This window comes from Scaptodrosophila lebanonensis, unplaced genomic scaffold (assembly GCF_003285725.1).
Source record: "Scaptodrosophila lebanonensis strain 11010-0011.00,11010-0021.00 unplaced genomic scaffold, SlebRS2 tig00000001-arrow-pilon, whole genome shotgun sequence".
Taxonomy (NCBI): Eukaryota; Metazoa; Arthropoda; class Insecta; order Diptera; family Drosophilidae; genus Scaptodrosophila; species Scaptodrosophila lebanonensis.
The window spans coordinates 18,302,790-18,317,852 of NW_022060529.1; the positions used below are offsets into that span (position 1 = coordinate 18,302,790).

The window sequence follows — 15,063 nt, forward strand, 5'->3', positions numbered from 1 at the left end:
AAAAATTAATAAAGGACTCGCACTTTTATTTGTGAGAACGGAACGACTTGCGAAAGTTAGAAATATTTGACTCAGGGATAATTTGTCAACGCAATTAAAACTTTAATCAATAAAAACGGTTGATGAGTGTGAAAGGAAAAGCGACAGAGAACAACAAACAGGATATGTGGAGGAAAAGCAACACATCCATATAGAGACACCATGATATGTTTACTTGTTTGGGCAGCTAGCGATAACCCCGCACCCTAAACACTGAGAAAAACAGCACGTTGCTTCCAAGGATTAATTTTTCGTCCAATCCAATAGTTTGATATTTTTTTTACATTGTGCCACACCAACCGAACAATCAAATGTCCTTTCAATTAAACGCAAAGTGCGACAAACACACACATATGTACACACACGCACACACACACACATACACACACACATTCAATGGCAACTGGACGCGCAACTTTACGCGCTGACTAAACGTCGCTCATCCATCAAATTTATTATGGTCTGACTGTGCGGGAACTAAGCGTTCTGTCTGTATGTGGGGTGTACGGATGGGTGTGGGCTGATAGTATCCTGCTGAAGGGTTGGCAGATTGCCGGATTGGCGAAATGGCGGGTCGATGAATCGCTGGGTCGTCTGTGTGTGTGTGTGTGTGTGTGTGTGTCTCTGCGCCCATATGTGTTTATTTATCCTTTGCAATTATTTTACGCGCCTTTCTCATTATTGCATTCCCCCTTTGGCTCATTGAAACTCAACAAGTGTCCCATGTCCTATGTCCCGTTATGTACAGTGTTATCCTGCGCATTGCCATCGCACGCGTGCTTTCTGTTTGCCGAGAGGCGCGCGGGCGCGGGAATTTCGCAAGTGCCATTCGAACAATTACAAACTAGATACAATTATGCATAGTTTTCATGGCCGCCAAACTGAAATGTGTCCATAAATGTTAATGTTTATGAGTCGTAATCATATGAGAGTAAAAAAAAAAAACAAAACCCAACTTTCCATACCCTTGCCAAGTGAATGCGTATTCTGACTTTCTCATTAATTTTGTCTCGCAGACACGACATATGTATTTTTCCATATCTAGCTAAGATAGCAAACAGCCCTAATAGTTGCTCTTGGCAGCGTAAGATAGTTCCCGAAATGTCCTGCATTTTTAGCAAAAACCGCTGAAGGACAAAGAACAACAAAAAATTGTCATTCATAGTATAGACAGACTAAGATCAGGAGTTTAATTTTATATTTTCTTATTTTCCTCACCTTAATGGACATGTTTATTATTGAAAATAGTTGTTTAAAAAGCAACAATGTATAGAGCTGAACGAATTCCTCAGAGTTTTACACTTTCAGATTAGTTCTACGTTTAAATGGAATTCAAAAAAGTAAAATAAACTCGTATAGACTACGTGCTAGGAGCGTCTTCATACCAAGTTTGGTTTATGTACGCTCAGCCGTTTCCGAAATATAGGCGTTCATCCAGACAAACGGACAGACGGACGGGCGGACATGTCTAGATCGATTACTCTCATGCTGATTCAGAATATATATACTTTATGGGGCGGAGATGCTTCCTTCTGCCTAGTACATACTTTGCACAAACCTAATATACCCTTTTTACCCTACGGGTAAAGGGTATGAAAAAGGTGTACTGGCCAGATGGACTTTTAAAAATGGTCTTATATGCATCCATGTCTGTGATAATGCCATAAATTTCTTAGAGTGTATAGAACAAATGCTTTCTCAAAGCCCAACAAAATTGTTTCAATTAGATACTGGTTTCGTTTAGCATTGTAGAAACGGATAATCTATCTAGGATAGGTCCCACTATTATTATATTACACGCTCTAATATCGTGGTTTCCCTTTCTCCAACTTAGTGACTTACTAGCTGCCTAACTACTTACATACGTTTGAGGGCATTTAGTTCAGTTTGTTTGATTTCAAGGGTAACTGCGTGTCGAGGTGCCAAGGAGAGTGAACTTTCCAGTAAACACTAGTGCTGGCCAGTCGATGCTGGCGCAAACGAACAGTAACGGAAACCCATGAACAATATGCTAAATGGAAAAACTCACATAATGAGCGGAAACAACGACGACGACAAGGGCAGAAACAAAGATCCGATGCAAACAGAACCACCAACCGGACCCGCACCGGCTGCCGATGCAGGAGGGAGCAGGACAATCTCAGTGCCAGCCGTGAAGATCGATATGAGCAACTGTGTGAAGCCGGGCGAGGAATTGGTGGTCACCACACATCACAACCATCAGCTCGACAGAATGTCGGTGCGTTCGATTAGCTCCGAGGATATATCGAGCGGGGGAACCGGCCGGTGCTGCAGTGCCGCCGCCCGCAATCCCGCCATAAAGACGGGCCGTCGTTTGCAGCTGATGCAGGTGAGTGACCAAATTCGGGCTCGAAGCGCGAAAGTGAAAACAAAAAAGTCGAGCAAATTGGCAGTAGACGACGTAAATCAGCAATTGGTACGTATGCGTCTTAATTAGCGCATCGACATCGGCGTCGATATCTACTTGTAGTAGTGTGTACGAGTATAGCAGATATTATTAGAAGGCAGCGTCACGTGCGCTCTCTTAATGAAGTGTCGCCGACTTGGATGCGCCAGCGATGCGAGGCGACGATTAGTTGGGGCGATAAAGACTAATCACGTTTTTATTGCCCAAATGACGCCACACAATGGCGGGCAGAGGTACTTCCCTAATTGCTGGCGATGCGTACGGAATCGCATCACGGAGTACGGAAGCTCTTCCGCTGACCCACAGATGCCGCCGATTAAGGGCAGAACAGGGCCGCTCATTTAACTGGGCGCCCCTTTTTCGAAATGCCAAGCTAGACAACAAACTTGGCGATAGTTAATGGATATAGATTGTTTTGAGCCGCTCAAATGCTTGCGCGGCAATTGGCAATGTCGCCAGCCATTCATTGCAATGCGTATCCATTTTCCATTTCCAGATGATAATTTTACCATTTATACCAATATTGGCATTGATTGTGCAAACATCGCTGACACTACAAGAGATACTCAAGTATCGGGCCGATGTGGCTGACATAGAAACGCAGGTGAGTGTCAGCAGCAGCCGCAGCGGCAGGAGCAGCCGCAGCATCAACCACACATATCCCTGACCAGGACAGACAAAGCAGGCAAAAGCACGAACACAACACAAACACAAACATAGACAGACATGAATGAATGTGGTGTGTGTGTGTGTGTGTGTGTGTGTGTGAGAGACTGCGTTTGAAGCGTAATTAAAATTTATTACTGAAATTCAATCATACGCCAAGTATGCCAGTGCAGGATAAAGAGCAAAGAGCATGTGTCTTTGTATTTGTGTGTGTAGGCGGGCACTTGAAAAAATATTCTCTCTTTCAAAACCCTTTTTTAAAATATGCAAAATCTGTTTTTTTCTTGGCCAACTTTCTTTTATTAATTATTGGCTTATTTTTTTCAATTCATTAATTAAAAATTAATACTCACTGATTAAAGATATATGTACATTTTGTCCTTAATCCTTACGAAAATACAAAATTACAGCTTGAGTTTCACTTTTGATCAAAAAAATAAAACTCAAAGCATAATCATTATTTTATAAGTTCTATTTTTTTACTCATCAATAATAATTATTGGTTAATTTTTAAAGTAAAACTCAAAGTTAATCATTACATTTTGATCGAATGATTAAAATTAAAAAATAATCATTTTTTTGTAATTTTTTTAATAACACTTATAATGATTACAGTCCCTGGTTTAAGTTATAGGAGCAGGGGTATTGAATTATTTTTTAATAATTTGAAAATCCTTAAGGCCAGCCAATTTGTCTGAATTTATTTTCGCAGAACCAACAGTAGACAGACATTTTTTCCATGCATATTTTACTTTGTTTTTGATTATTCTATTAATTTATAAAGATAATGAAATCAGATGAAAGAATTCTTTTTGTTTTAAAGTACATTCCTCTACGAATTTTCTGTTCAAATTAAAAACCCATTGCCTTTTATACAAAATAGAGTTTCGCTGTTTTTGTTATCACTATTTATGTAAAAAATTATGCCTTCAAAAAAAATACAAACAAATATATTTAATGGATATATTTAATTAAAATACGAATATTATATAACAAAAAGTCTGGGATACTATTAAGTGTTGTGTTAAAAAATGGTGCGTTTTTTATTTTCAAACAATTTTATGACTCTGGACTCTTTACATAAGAGATGAAATGCCACAAATATATTTCTCTACTCAATGGCATTCATATAATTCGATTTCAATTAAAGTACAAAGTAATATGATGGTCAAACAAAGAGACTTTAAGCGCTTTGTGTATCAGAAATAGCATTACATTTAAAAAATGTAATAATAATTACGTTCAAGCTAATTGTTTTTAATCCCTTTATCAACTATTCTCCCATTAAGAAACGTATAACACCACTTCCTATATCGGAAGGTACTAAAATGCCTTTCAACTTTTTATAGCCTGTACCCAAAGGGTGAAAGGCTATACTAGTTTTGTGCGCATGTATGTAACACACAGAAGGAGGCGTGGCAGACCCCACAAAGTATATATATTCTTGATCAGGATGAGAAGCCGAGTCGATATAGCCTTGTCCGTCCGTCCGTCCGTCTGTCCGTCTGTCTGTCCGTCTGTCCGTCTGTCCGTCTGTCCGTCTGTCCGTATGAACGCAAGGATCTCAGAAAGTATAAGAGCTAGAATAACCAAACTTGGTTTCCATATTCTCCTAAGACCGAGAAAGTACGAGTTTGAGTTTTTTTTCGATGCACCCCCCCACTCCCCCGCAATTCGTGTTTTTTCTTATAACTTCCGTAATTCTCGGAATTTTGAAATCAATTTTGGTAGGTACATCCAGTTAGTACTAATGTGTCCGTGTGCCAAATTTCATCATGATAGGTCAATTCTGAAGAAAGTTATAGCCATAAGTAAAATCGCTGCTCATGCGCTGCCTCTGTCGGCAGCGCTGCCCGCAGCTGTTGTTGTTGTTGCTGCTTTGGTTCAACTTTGTGCTGCATACATACACGCATATAAACACGCATAGGTACGTGATGTAAATGTATGCTGTTAAAACTAAACATAAACATATATTCTAATTTAATTTAATTAATTAATTCATTAATTTTTTTTAATAATTTAATTTTTTTTTTAAACTTTTTTTTTTTAATTTTTCTTTTTTTGTGGAGAGTACAGGCTATTTTACTGTCGGGCTTGCTCGACTGTAGCGTTCTATCTTGTTTAAATAAAGTAGACCAAAGATTTTGCTTTTTAAATTAAAACAAATAACATTTCAAAGTAGTGAGCATATTTTCATTAAAAAAAATAGTTCATATACCAACGAAATGCGGAAGTTTGTATACTCCGAGGCATTATCAATGGGCGCGTTCAGCACATCGTAGCGATTTACGATTTGTGATTTGTTGTTTTGAATTATTATTATTGTGTTTTGTGCTTTCGCTTGACATTTTTACTTATCCGAATCACAAATCACAGCGGTCAGCATGTGAAATCAGTAATGATCGATCTATCGCAATCGCTATTGGGAACGAGAACGTTTCCAACTTTTGTATACATAGAAATTTTAAACTCTTTAAAGTGATGGGCACACATATTGGTACTTAAAGAATTGCATGTCCCTTTAAGCAAAAATATAAATAATCGTATTATAAAATATAATTAATCATATCAACAACATTTTTGCGATGGATTTTTCAAGTCGACTTGAAAAATTGACAAATATTTAATTGTTTGACTCGAAGAACATGAATAATAGTTAGGTTTTTTCACAGCTAGGATTTTCCTAGACTAGGATTATGACCAAAGCCTGCTGATAATAAAAAAGCTATACAGACATCGGCTTTGTTTCGTAGTATTGAAATTATGTTGTTCTAGTGGGTTATCGAAATGATATTTAAATATCAAGCATTGCATTTCCTTATATAGAAGAGACCTAAGATCCGATTAACCCAACATTGAAGGGAATTTTCAGAGTTTCCGATCGAAATGCTTTCTTCATTTTTTTCGAGTGTTTGGCGAGTGGTCAATGTTCACTTGACCAGCAAACAGTGTCGCTTCTGGCCATGGCTATGAAACTGCGCAAATATATGTATATAGTATGAAGAAAAGTGCGGGTGGGTGTATGGAAGTATGCATGTGCGAGTCTATACTCGCAGAGGCGATGTTTGTTTACCCAGGTAAGTGCCTGGACAACCTTTTGCCCAGTCCGGTCGGCGCTTGCGGACGCACGCAGCGTTCCGCGCAGTCACAGCAAATTTTCCAACTTGAGTGCTTTTTTCTTTTTATGCAAATACTTCAGCAATGAAGCTCGATGGGAAATAAAAAATATGATGCTAAAGTGAATTGATAAGCGCACATAGAAAAATATGCATTGACAGGGCGGCAGGACCGTAAGACGGCACTAGAAAAGGCGAAACACTTAAAACGCATTGGGAGGAATTGGTGGGAGGGAGTGGGTGTACTCGGCTACTTTTGAATGGGGTCACGTACTTAGAATGCAAAACATATAGCTGAGTGGGACGAAAAAAGAAAATGCGAAGTACAATTGTTACTCCCACCTATGACAGGTGACCATAGCCACAGACTTGGGCAAAGTCGTGACCCGTCTGCAACTAGAACGTTCTGAGGTGGCCTTCTATATCTTCACCAATGGCAGCAAGGAGCGGTGAGTGAGAAAAGTTTTGCATTGAGCGATTTCCCAGTAAGCAATATCTTTACAGCGCCAATCTTACGCAGCGCTTTGCCATCACGGACTATGCCCTAAACAATATGACGACTTGGAGCGAGGTTAGTGTCCCCACCGCCCCAGACAGTGATGAGGACGACATGGAAGTGATGCTGAATCGCAGTGAATTTCAGAGTCGTCTCAACGATTTCCGGTGAGCTTCAGAGTCAAAAAATCAATGAAAAATTAACTTGTTTTAATGTTCATTTACTCTGCAGAGATCGTGTGCGGTCTGAGCCAGAAGACAGCTCTATAACAGAAGTAATGAACTGGTACACTTCCATCAATCGAGGCCTATTACACCATTTAAATGAACAGGTTAAGGAGACAGACAGCAGCGGCGTCTGGCGGTAAGCACACATGATATTTGAAATATTTACCTTCATCATCAAACTCTATTTGCAATAAGTAATTTACGAGCGATTTTCAATTCTCTATCAAACAGCGAAGCAAAAATCATGATTTCAATTCAAGGACGAAATCTTATTCCAGAATATTACAACATATTTAAAATACTTCATGCTTTGATTAAACAGAAAAAAAGTACATATGTCATTTATTCCATTCATTAAATCCGAAAGATTTGATGTTTCGCTTTAAATGTTTTAATATTTTTGTTTGTCCAGAATGTTTCCAAATCAGTTGTTTCACTGTAATTAAGTATTATAAAACATCGTTTACCTCTAGGACATTATTTTTGTAATAATATAAAAGTATTTTAAATATTAATTTTAGTTCAGACGATCGATCCTGTTTGTGGCTTTCGTTTTAATCCACAGTATTTTCAACGATTTCAAAACATCAATTTTACTCTAGATTGCTTTTAAGGTTTTTAAAGCAGCTTCAAAATAATTACTTTAAGAATGAATGAGAAATAATGGGATTTACCAAATACTATAGATAAGGTGTTAGGTTATGTTTACGAAGAAAAGAAAGAAATTAGAAAATTGTTATTTTATTCGTTCCCCTGAGGAGTGCAACATTTTATAAATGTATTACAGAATCACAAAACTTTCCAACCCGTATTTCATTTTTCAGTTACCTTATTGGCTTCAAGAATCTTCTGAAGAGCATCGAATGCCAGAACATTGCCGCCTCATTCGGCATACGTTATTATGGACGTGGCGCATTATCTGCCGATAATTTTGTGTCTTACGTGCGGTATGAGTTCATGGCGCGGGAACTCATCAATTCTTCACTAAATTATGCTCCCATGTTACGGCCTATGTATACTAATATTACCAGCACCAAGAAGTTTCTTCGAGTCAAACTAATGTATATATTCAAAAACAAAATAGTTAACATTTCCAACATCCAACTTATATCGCTATTTCCAGGAGCAATATTGTGTTGAAGAACAAACCAAATGTTTCGGATGAACGGAGTGCCCTCGAATACTACGAATTTATGCACAACTATACGGACGACCTACGAATTCTGCAAAAAGCGCTGCGCAGGCTGATTAAGTAACCCCAGTTGCCACTCAACTGAGCAGTGTTTAATTTGTTTGTTTGTTTTTTTTTTGTAGGGAATATGTGGATAAGACACTAGTTGAGGCAGATCGAAAAGAGGCCATAGGTATAGCTATATTGGTGGTAGTGCTGATTGTATCGCCAATCATAATAATTCTGGTGAAGAACGCTGCGGCTACGATTCAGGTAGGAATACAAACCTATTGATACACTTGTGGCATTAATGGCCAGAAATTAAACAGGTTAACTGGTGAGAAAATTAAAATTAATCTCTGCACACACTTTTTACAAAAAGTCCATTCATTTGAATTGCCAAGAGCACAAAAAGCTGTTTTGTCTTCTCCAAATACTATATCCTACATTTCAGATGAGAAAAAAGTACAAGTAAAGAGAAACAAATAGAATCTCTGTAGCTCTAATACTTTGTAAGAAAATAAACTCGATATACCGACAATCTGTTAAGCAATTAACACGTTAACCACTGGGCGTGAATATCTTTTCTCCTTTCATTTATAATTTATCGCTGATATTCTGTCTCCACTATCAACACAAAAAGATGTTTTGTCTCCTCCAAATATATCATACATTTCGGATGAGCCAAGTAATGAGAAACAAATAGCTGCAAATACTTTTTAAGAAAATAAACTCGATAGCCCGATAATATTTTAAACAGTTAACCACTGGGTGTGAATATCCTTGCTCCTTTCATTTATCATTTCTAAAATAATTCGTACTCGCTGATATTCTCTGTCTCCACTATCTCCACCTCTCTCTTTCACTCTCTCTCTCTCCCTCACACTATTTATATCTTCCCAGCTATATGCCTTCAATTTGGCCCAGAAGGCGAAGGAGCTGAAGCGCGAGAAGCGAAAAAGTGACTCTCTCCTCTTTCAGATGCTGCCCCCCAGCGTGGCCGTACAATTGAAACAAACCCAACAGGTGAGAGCTCCGACTACTTAGCCCATCGTTGACGGCAGCCATTATCCATTATCCTGGCCAGCTATAAGCCAACTAATTAGCCGTCAATGCAACTTTGTTATCCTTTATCGTGCCATTCATTCATTTTATGCTCTCCATATCTTACCACCGCCCCCCCGCAGGTTCCTGCCGAGCTATACGAGGCCGTGACTGTCTATTTCAGCGACATTGTGGGCTTCACTGAAATCGCCGCCGAGTGCTCGCCGCTCGAGGTGAGTTGGACATCGGAATGGGGCATTGTTTCGTTTCGTTTCTAGTTTTTTTTTTTTTTTTTTTTTAACAGGTGGTAACTTTCCTTAATTCGATCTATCGAGTTTTTGACGAGCGCATCGAGTGCTATGACGTGTACAAAATTGAAACCATAGGCGACTCCTATATGGTGGCCTCGGGACTGCCAGTTAAAAACGGTGAGTGAGCGGCATCAGTGAGGTAATTTATGCAAATTTCGCTGTCAGCGAGGCAAACGTTGACCCTTTTCATTGCTGGCATTGCCGCAGATTTGCGCTAATTTGACTTTTGTGCACATGCGCCTTAATTTATGCTGTGCCCATGCCGCCAAGGCTGTGGAAAATTTTCACACATGTTGCAGCCAACCCCAACCTCCCTCCATACGCCTCCACAACGCGGCAGACACACAAACATGGATATATTTGGTTGACTTTTTCAGGCAACAAGCACATCAGCGAGATCGCAACAATGGCACTTGATTTGCTGGACGCCTCGTCGGTCTTTCGAATCCCGCGCGCCTCCGACGACTCCTTCGTACAGATACGCTGTGGTGTGCACACTGGACCTGTGGTCGCCGGCATTGTGGGCACGAAAATGCCGCGCTACTGTCTCTTTGGCGACACGGTCAACACTGCCTCACGGATGGAGTCCACCGGCGAGGCGCACAAGATACATATCACCGAGGAGATGAACGAGGCACTGCAACAGGTGGGCGGTTTTAAAACCGAGCATCGCGGCCTCATCGACGTAAAGGTGAGTCAGATCGCTCCTCATAATATGGGTGGGTTTGGTTAGGTTCACATTTGATGCTTTTGATAAATTTGATTTTAAATTTATAAATGAAAAACATATGATGAAAAATGCATCCCTAAAGCGGTTCAAAATTTACATCTAAGGAAAAATTATAAGCTTTTCAGAAAAAGGAATCAAGGGATAGTTCAGTGCTTTAGAAAATTACGCAGAAGAAGCCAAAGTTGAGATTCTGGGAAGATTCTAGACATTTTTTGTATTTTATTTACATTTAAACTTAATTTGTATCTAGATTCATAAAAATTTCCCTAGTAATCCAAATTGTGCATTAAATTCATAAATGCATTAATAATTACAAGATAGAAGCAAGTTTTCCTTCTACGTATAGTTGTACACTACAAAAGAGTTCAGAAAATGTAATCGACAATTTTGAACAATTGAGCATAAAGGTGAGCATGAGAAGAAAAGTAAAACACAATATTAGTTTTTCACTGTGACACCACTGAGACCGTTGGTCAGCATTCTATTCACATAAAATCTCTTTGCAGGGCAAAGGACTCATGAGCACATATTGGCTGACCTGCAAGGATGGGCCAGTTCGCGTGCGTGAGGAAATCTCTTGGCATGCGGACATGCAGCCAGTCTTCCTTGACCACTTAAAACTACAACCGCCACCGAACTACAAATTACCAAAGCGGAAATGAATGTTTCCAATGAACAGACGCCATATAGCATATGCCAAGCGATAGATAGCAAGCGTTAGCTTTATCTGTTTTTTATCTGTTGGTCTAATGAGCAGACCAACACACACACACACACACTCACACACACACACTCACACACACACACATACTTACAATTACTCAAAATGTACATTTTGAAATAACTATTATTCGGGTCTTTAGATGTTTGTGTGATCCTTTTGTGAGCGCCTTGTGTGCTTGTTTCACTCCCACCACAACCCCTACCAACACCACCCCTATATCTCTAGACGTGTCGTTAACTATATGATGTACTTGTTGTCTTTGTGTGTAGTCTCCCCGCCGACGCGACGTTCATGGCGTGTTAGCGTATATTTATTAGTGGCATTATGCATAATTTAATATACAAATGTACGTACGTATTGTGGGTACTGTTGAAAATGTTACATACAAGTATATATACATATTTACTTTGATATATGTGACGTTGACTTTCGTTGCTATTGAACTTTACTAAATTTATGCGTAGATATAGAACATAAAATTCACGTTCTACACAAGTATTTTTACTTTGATTTAATTTCGTGTAGGTTTTAAAATGTATTGAAGTTAAATTTAGTTTATTTTTATTTTATATACATACTTATGTACTAAAACCAAATAAACTAAAGCTTTCTTTGTTGTTATTTTTTACTTTTGGAAACATTACATCAAACCCGCTTTGGACTTTATGGCTTCTATGGAATGACATAAAAAATATATTCATCTATTGTTGAACAATAAAACCCGAATTGCAATGTTAGTTGATTTTAATATGTAGTGCGCAACTATTAAAGTAATTAAGTCTCTGGGGTATGTTTTGAAAATATTTTGAAACATACATATGTAAGTTTTAAATCCCTCATGAATAAATGAAATAACATACAAGTATTAAAAAAGATTCGGATTTGGAACTGAGAATAATATCAAAGCTATGCATAAATACATGTTACAAATTTAACCTCAAAATACGAAAAAATTGTATTCAAAATTCATCGTTCAATTGTAAAAGTAAATAAAATTCTGTTTTATTATGAACGCGATCTGTCCAATTTAAATGTCAAATACTGTTGGAAAATACATTTTGAATTAGTCCTTTTAACTGCCACAATGTAAATATCATGCAGGCGAGTTGGCAGCCCCAGCTCTTTCGAATTAGCAAGCGGGTTGGCAACGCTCACGGGAAAGAATGATGGGCTGCAAACGAGCTGATTGCTGTTGCAGTGCGAATATGTAATACATGGTAAACAATTAATAGAGCCCCACTACCCACAGAGGATCATGTTGCAAATATGTCGAACCACAACAAACGGAGCGCTGCAGCGATGGCGCCAGCGCAAAATGGTCTCGACATGGTCGCCACTGGCCACAGCATTCAACTCGCCGCCTGCTAAACGAATAAATTTCACCCGAGACGATGTGGTAAGTGGCCGGCAACAAGAAATGTCGAATGGTAATAAACTTGAGTAACATGCGTGGTTACAGGGTCTATTTGGAATGCCGCAGCTGCGGACGTTCGAGGGCTTCTATTTGCTGCGAGACAATGCGGAGCAGAAAACGCAGGACCTAATTGCCGAGGCAATCTCAAAGGAAAGGCGGCGCAAGATGGTGGACATTTTTGACGAACTCTCTAATTCGCTGTGCAAAGTCGCCGATCTAGCAGAGTTCATACGTATAGCGCATCCACAGAACAAATATATGCAGGCGGCGGAAGAGGCTTGCATTAGCATTTGTGGTGTTGTGGAGAGGTAGGACTATGAATAACTGAGATGAAGTGGGGACTTACCGATCTAAGCTTCTCATTTTCCCTTTCCTGTGTAGCTTGAATACACACAAGCCATTGTATCAGGCGCTGAGCCATGTGGTCGAACAAGGCGATTTGATGGCCACTACAGACGTGGATACGCATGTGGCCAAGCTCTTTTTGTTCGATTTTGAACAGTGCGGCATTCATTTACCCGAGTCTGAGCGTTTGCGTGTGGTGCGCTTAAATGATTACATACTCCAGCTAGGACAGAAATTCATGAACGGCGCAGTGCAACCGACAGTCCTGGCGCGTAGCGCTGTGCCAGAGTCTATAAGAAGCTAGTAAGTTTGTCATTAAACGTTGCGACGATCCGGCCATTACGCACAGCTTATATTTGCAGCTTTCCCACAGCCGGCAACAACATCATTGTCACAGGTCTAAGTACAAACGCAGAGAATGTTCAAATGCGCGAGGCCGCCTATCGACTGTATCTACAACCCTCCGAGAGTCAGGAGCAGCTTCTCAAAGACCTGCTGATGTGCCGACATGAATTGGCCCGCAGTTGTGGCTTTGAAACTTACGCGCATCGCGCTCTGAACGCCAGCACCATGGAAACGCCAGAGTTGGTGCGCGAATTCATTGATGAATTGTCGGAGCAATTGCGGCCACGTGCCGATGCTGACTTCGCCATGATGACACAAATGAAACGCATGGAGAGTGGACAGCCAAATGCCACTGTAGCGGTGTGGGATACACCATACTTTACGTCCCAGCTTAAGCGGCAATCGCTCGAGGCCAACTCGAACGAATTTTTGCCCTACTTCTCACTTGGTGGCTGCATGGAGGGACTAGACAATTTACTGCACGCGCTTTATGGCGTGCGGCTAGAGAACACTGAAATGGAACCTGGTGAATCCTGGCACAGCGACATATACAAACTAGCTGTGGTGCACGAGGTAGAAGGACTGCTTGGCTACATCTACTGCGACTTCTTTGAGCGCAACGGCAAACCCAATCAGGACTGCCACTTTACCATACAAGGTGGGAAGCGTATGGCCGACGGCAGCTACCAAGTTCCCATTGTTGTGGTTATGCTGGGCTTGGCACAGCCACGGTGGACTGGACCGACTCTGTTATCGCCAGCGCGCGTTGATAATCTCTTCCATGAGATGGGACACGCTATGCACTCTATGTTGGCGCGAACCGAATACCAACACGTGACAGGCACGCGATGCGCCACCGACTTTGCCGAAGTACCCTCTGTATTAATGGAATATTTTGCCAGTGATCCTCGTGTGCTCCGCACCTTTGCCCGCCATTTTCAAACGCACAAGCCCATCTCGGACGATATGTTGCAGCGACTGTGTGCCTCCAAACACTTGTTTGCCGCCAGCGAGACCCAGTTGCAGGTCTTTTACTCGGCCTTAGATCAAGTCTACCATGGAGGAGATGTGGCACAGCAAGGTGCCAATACCACGGAGACATTACGATCCGTGCAAAACCGCTACTACGGTCTTCCATATGTGGACAACACCGCATGGCAATTGCGGTTCTCCCATCTGGTCGGCTATGGTGCAAAGTACTATTCATATCTGATATCCAAAACAATTGCTTCTTGGATCTGGCAAACGTACTTTGAGGCGAATCCCTTTAATCGAGAGTCTGGCGAGAAGTACCGTAGCGAGATTTTAGCGCACGGCGGGGCGGTGCCGAGTCGGAAACTGGTGGCTAACTTCCTGCAGCGCGAAATGACACCAAACATACTCGCCAAGAGCCTTATACATGAAATAGACACGGACGAATCCAAGATCAAGGATCTGATAGTCACTCGAAACTGAAATTAATTCTCGTCCCAATGTAAATACATAGATGTTGATCTGTTGGTTTTTTACTATTATAATTAGTTAACGTTTCTCTTAACTGGCTTGATTTGTTTGTACGTGAACCGTTTTATTGCGCTCTACTATACCGGCGCCACTGCGGGCATCAATTCAACTCCAACAAACTCCTTTGCTATTCGCACACCGAGGAAGAACAAGCCGAAGCTCTTTACTAGACTCCTGCAATGGCGGGGGAGGAAAAAAAGATTGGTTATGTAAACGACGCATGTTTGCGTTATAAATAAAATAGTTGTGTACGCTTATGCTTACCATTGAAATTCGTTGTGGTAAATGCTTTTCACAATGCTGATTGGATTTAAACCTTTTTTAACCATTTTCAGTGAGTTCTATCTCTTCCTAATCAACAATCTATTCTTCAGCGGCGACAAAAGTGCTGCTAAACTCTGCTTCTTCTTCAAAATCAAAACCCGAATGCAGCTCTGCAAACGACAATGTTCGAGCATTTTTCATCACTGGACGTCAACACGTGTATTATCACAACAATATACA

The 15,063-nt window shown here is 40.4% G+C and overlaps 3 protein-coding genes across 3 annotated transcripts; 2 read left to right on the forward strand and 1 right to left on the reverse strand.

The window, feature by feature from the left end:
• Positions 1 to 2,071: 2,071 nt before the first annotated feature.
• Positions 2,072 to 10,913, forward strand: LOC115629245. Its single transcript, XM_030525702.1, has 13 exons — positions 2,072 to 2,389; positions 2,964 to 3,071; positions 6,601 to 6,698; positions 6,754 to 6,912; positions 6,977 to 7,108; positions 7,797 to 8,033; positions 8,096 to 8,224; positions 8,287 to 8,416; positions 9,047 to 9,169; positions 9,331 to 9,420; positions 9,492 to 9,615; positions 9,876 to 10,189; positions 10,735 to 10,913. Exons 1-13 carry the CDS (start codon positions 2,072 to 2,074, stop codon positions 10,888 to 10,890), a joined length of 2,118 nt encoding a protein of 705 aa, XP_030381562.1. The 3' UTR covers positions 10,891 to 10,913.
• Positions 10,914 to 11,967: 1,054 nt separating this feature from the next.
• On the forward strand, positions 11,968 to 14,593 carry LOC115621136 (mitochondrial intermediate peptidase). The gene is made up of 4 exons (XM_030514693.1): positions 11,968 to 12,348; positions 12,412 to 12,674; positions 12,748 to 13,014; positions 13,074 to 14,593. The coding sequence occupies exons 1-4, from the start codon at positions 12,208 to 12,210 to the stop codon at positions 14,509 to 14,511; spliced, it is 2,109 nt and encodes a 702-aa protein (XP_030370553.1). The 5' UTR covers positions 11,968 to 12,207; the 3' UTR covers positions 14,512 to 14,593.
• LOC115621144 lies at positions 14,546 to 14,963 on the reverse strand. Its single transcript, XM_030514704.1, has 2 exons — positions 14,824 to 14,963; positions 14,546 to 14,733 (listed from the first exon to the last, which is right to left on the reverse strand). The coding sequence occupies exons 1-2, from the start codon at positions 14,886 to 14,888 to the stop codon at positions 14,637 to 14,639; spliced, it is 162 nt and encodes a 53-aa protein (XP_030370564.1). The 5' UTR covers positions 14,889 to 14,963; the 3' UTR covers positions 14,546 to 14,636.
• Positions 14,964 to 15,063: the final 100 nt, after the last annotated feature.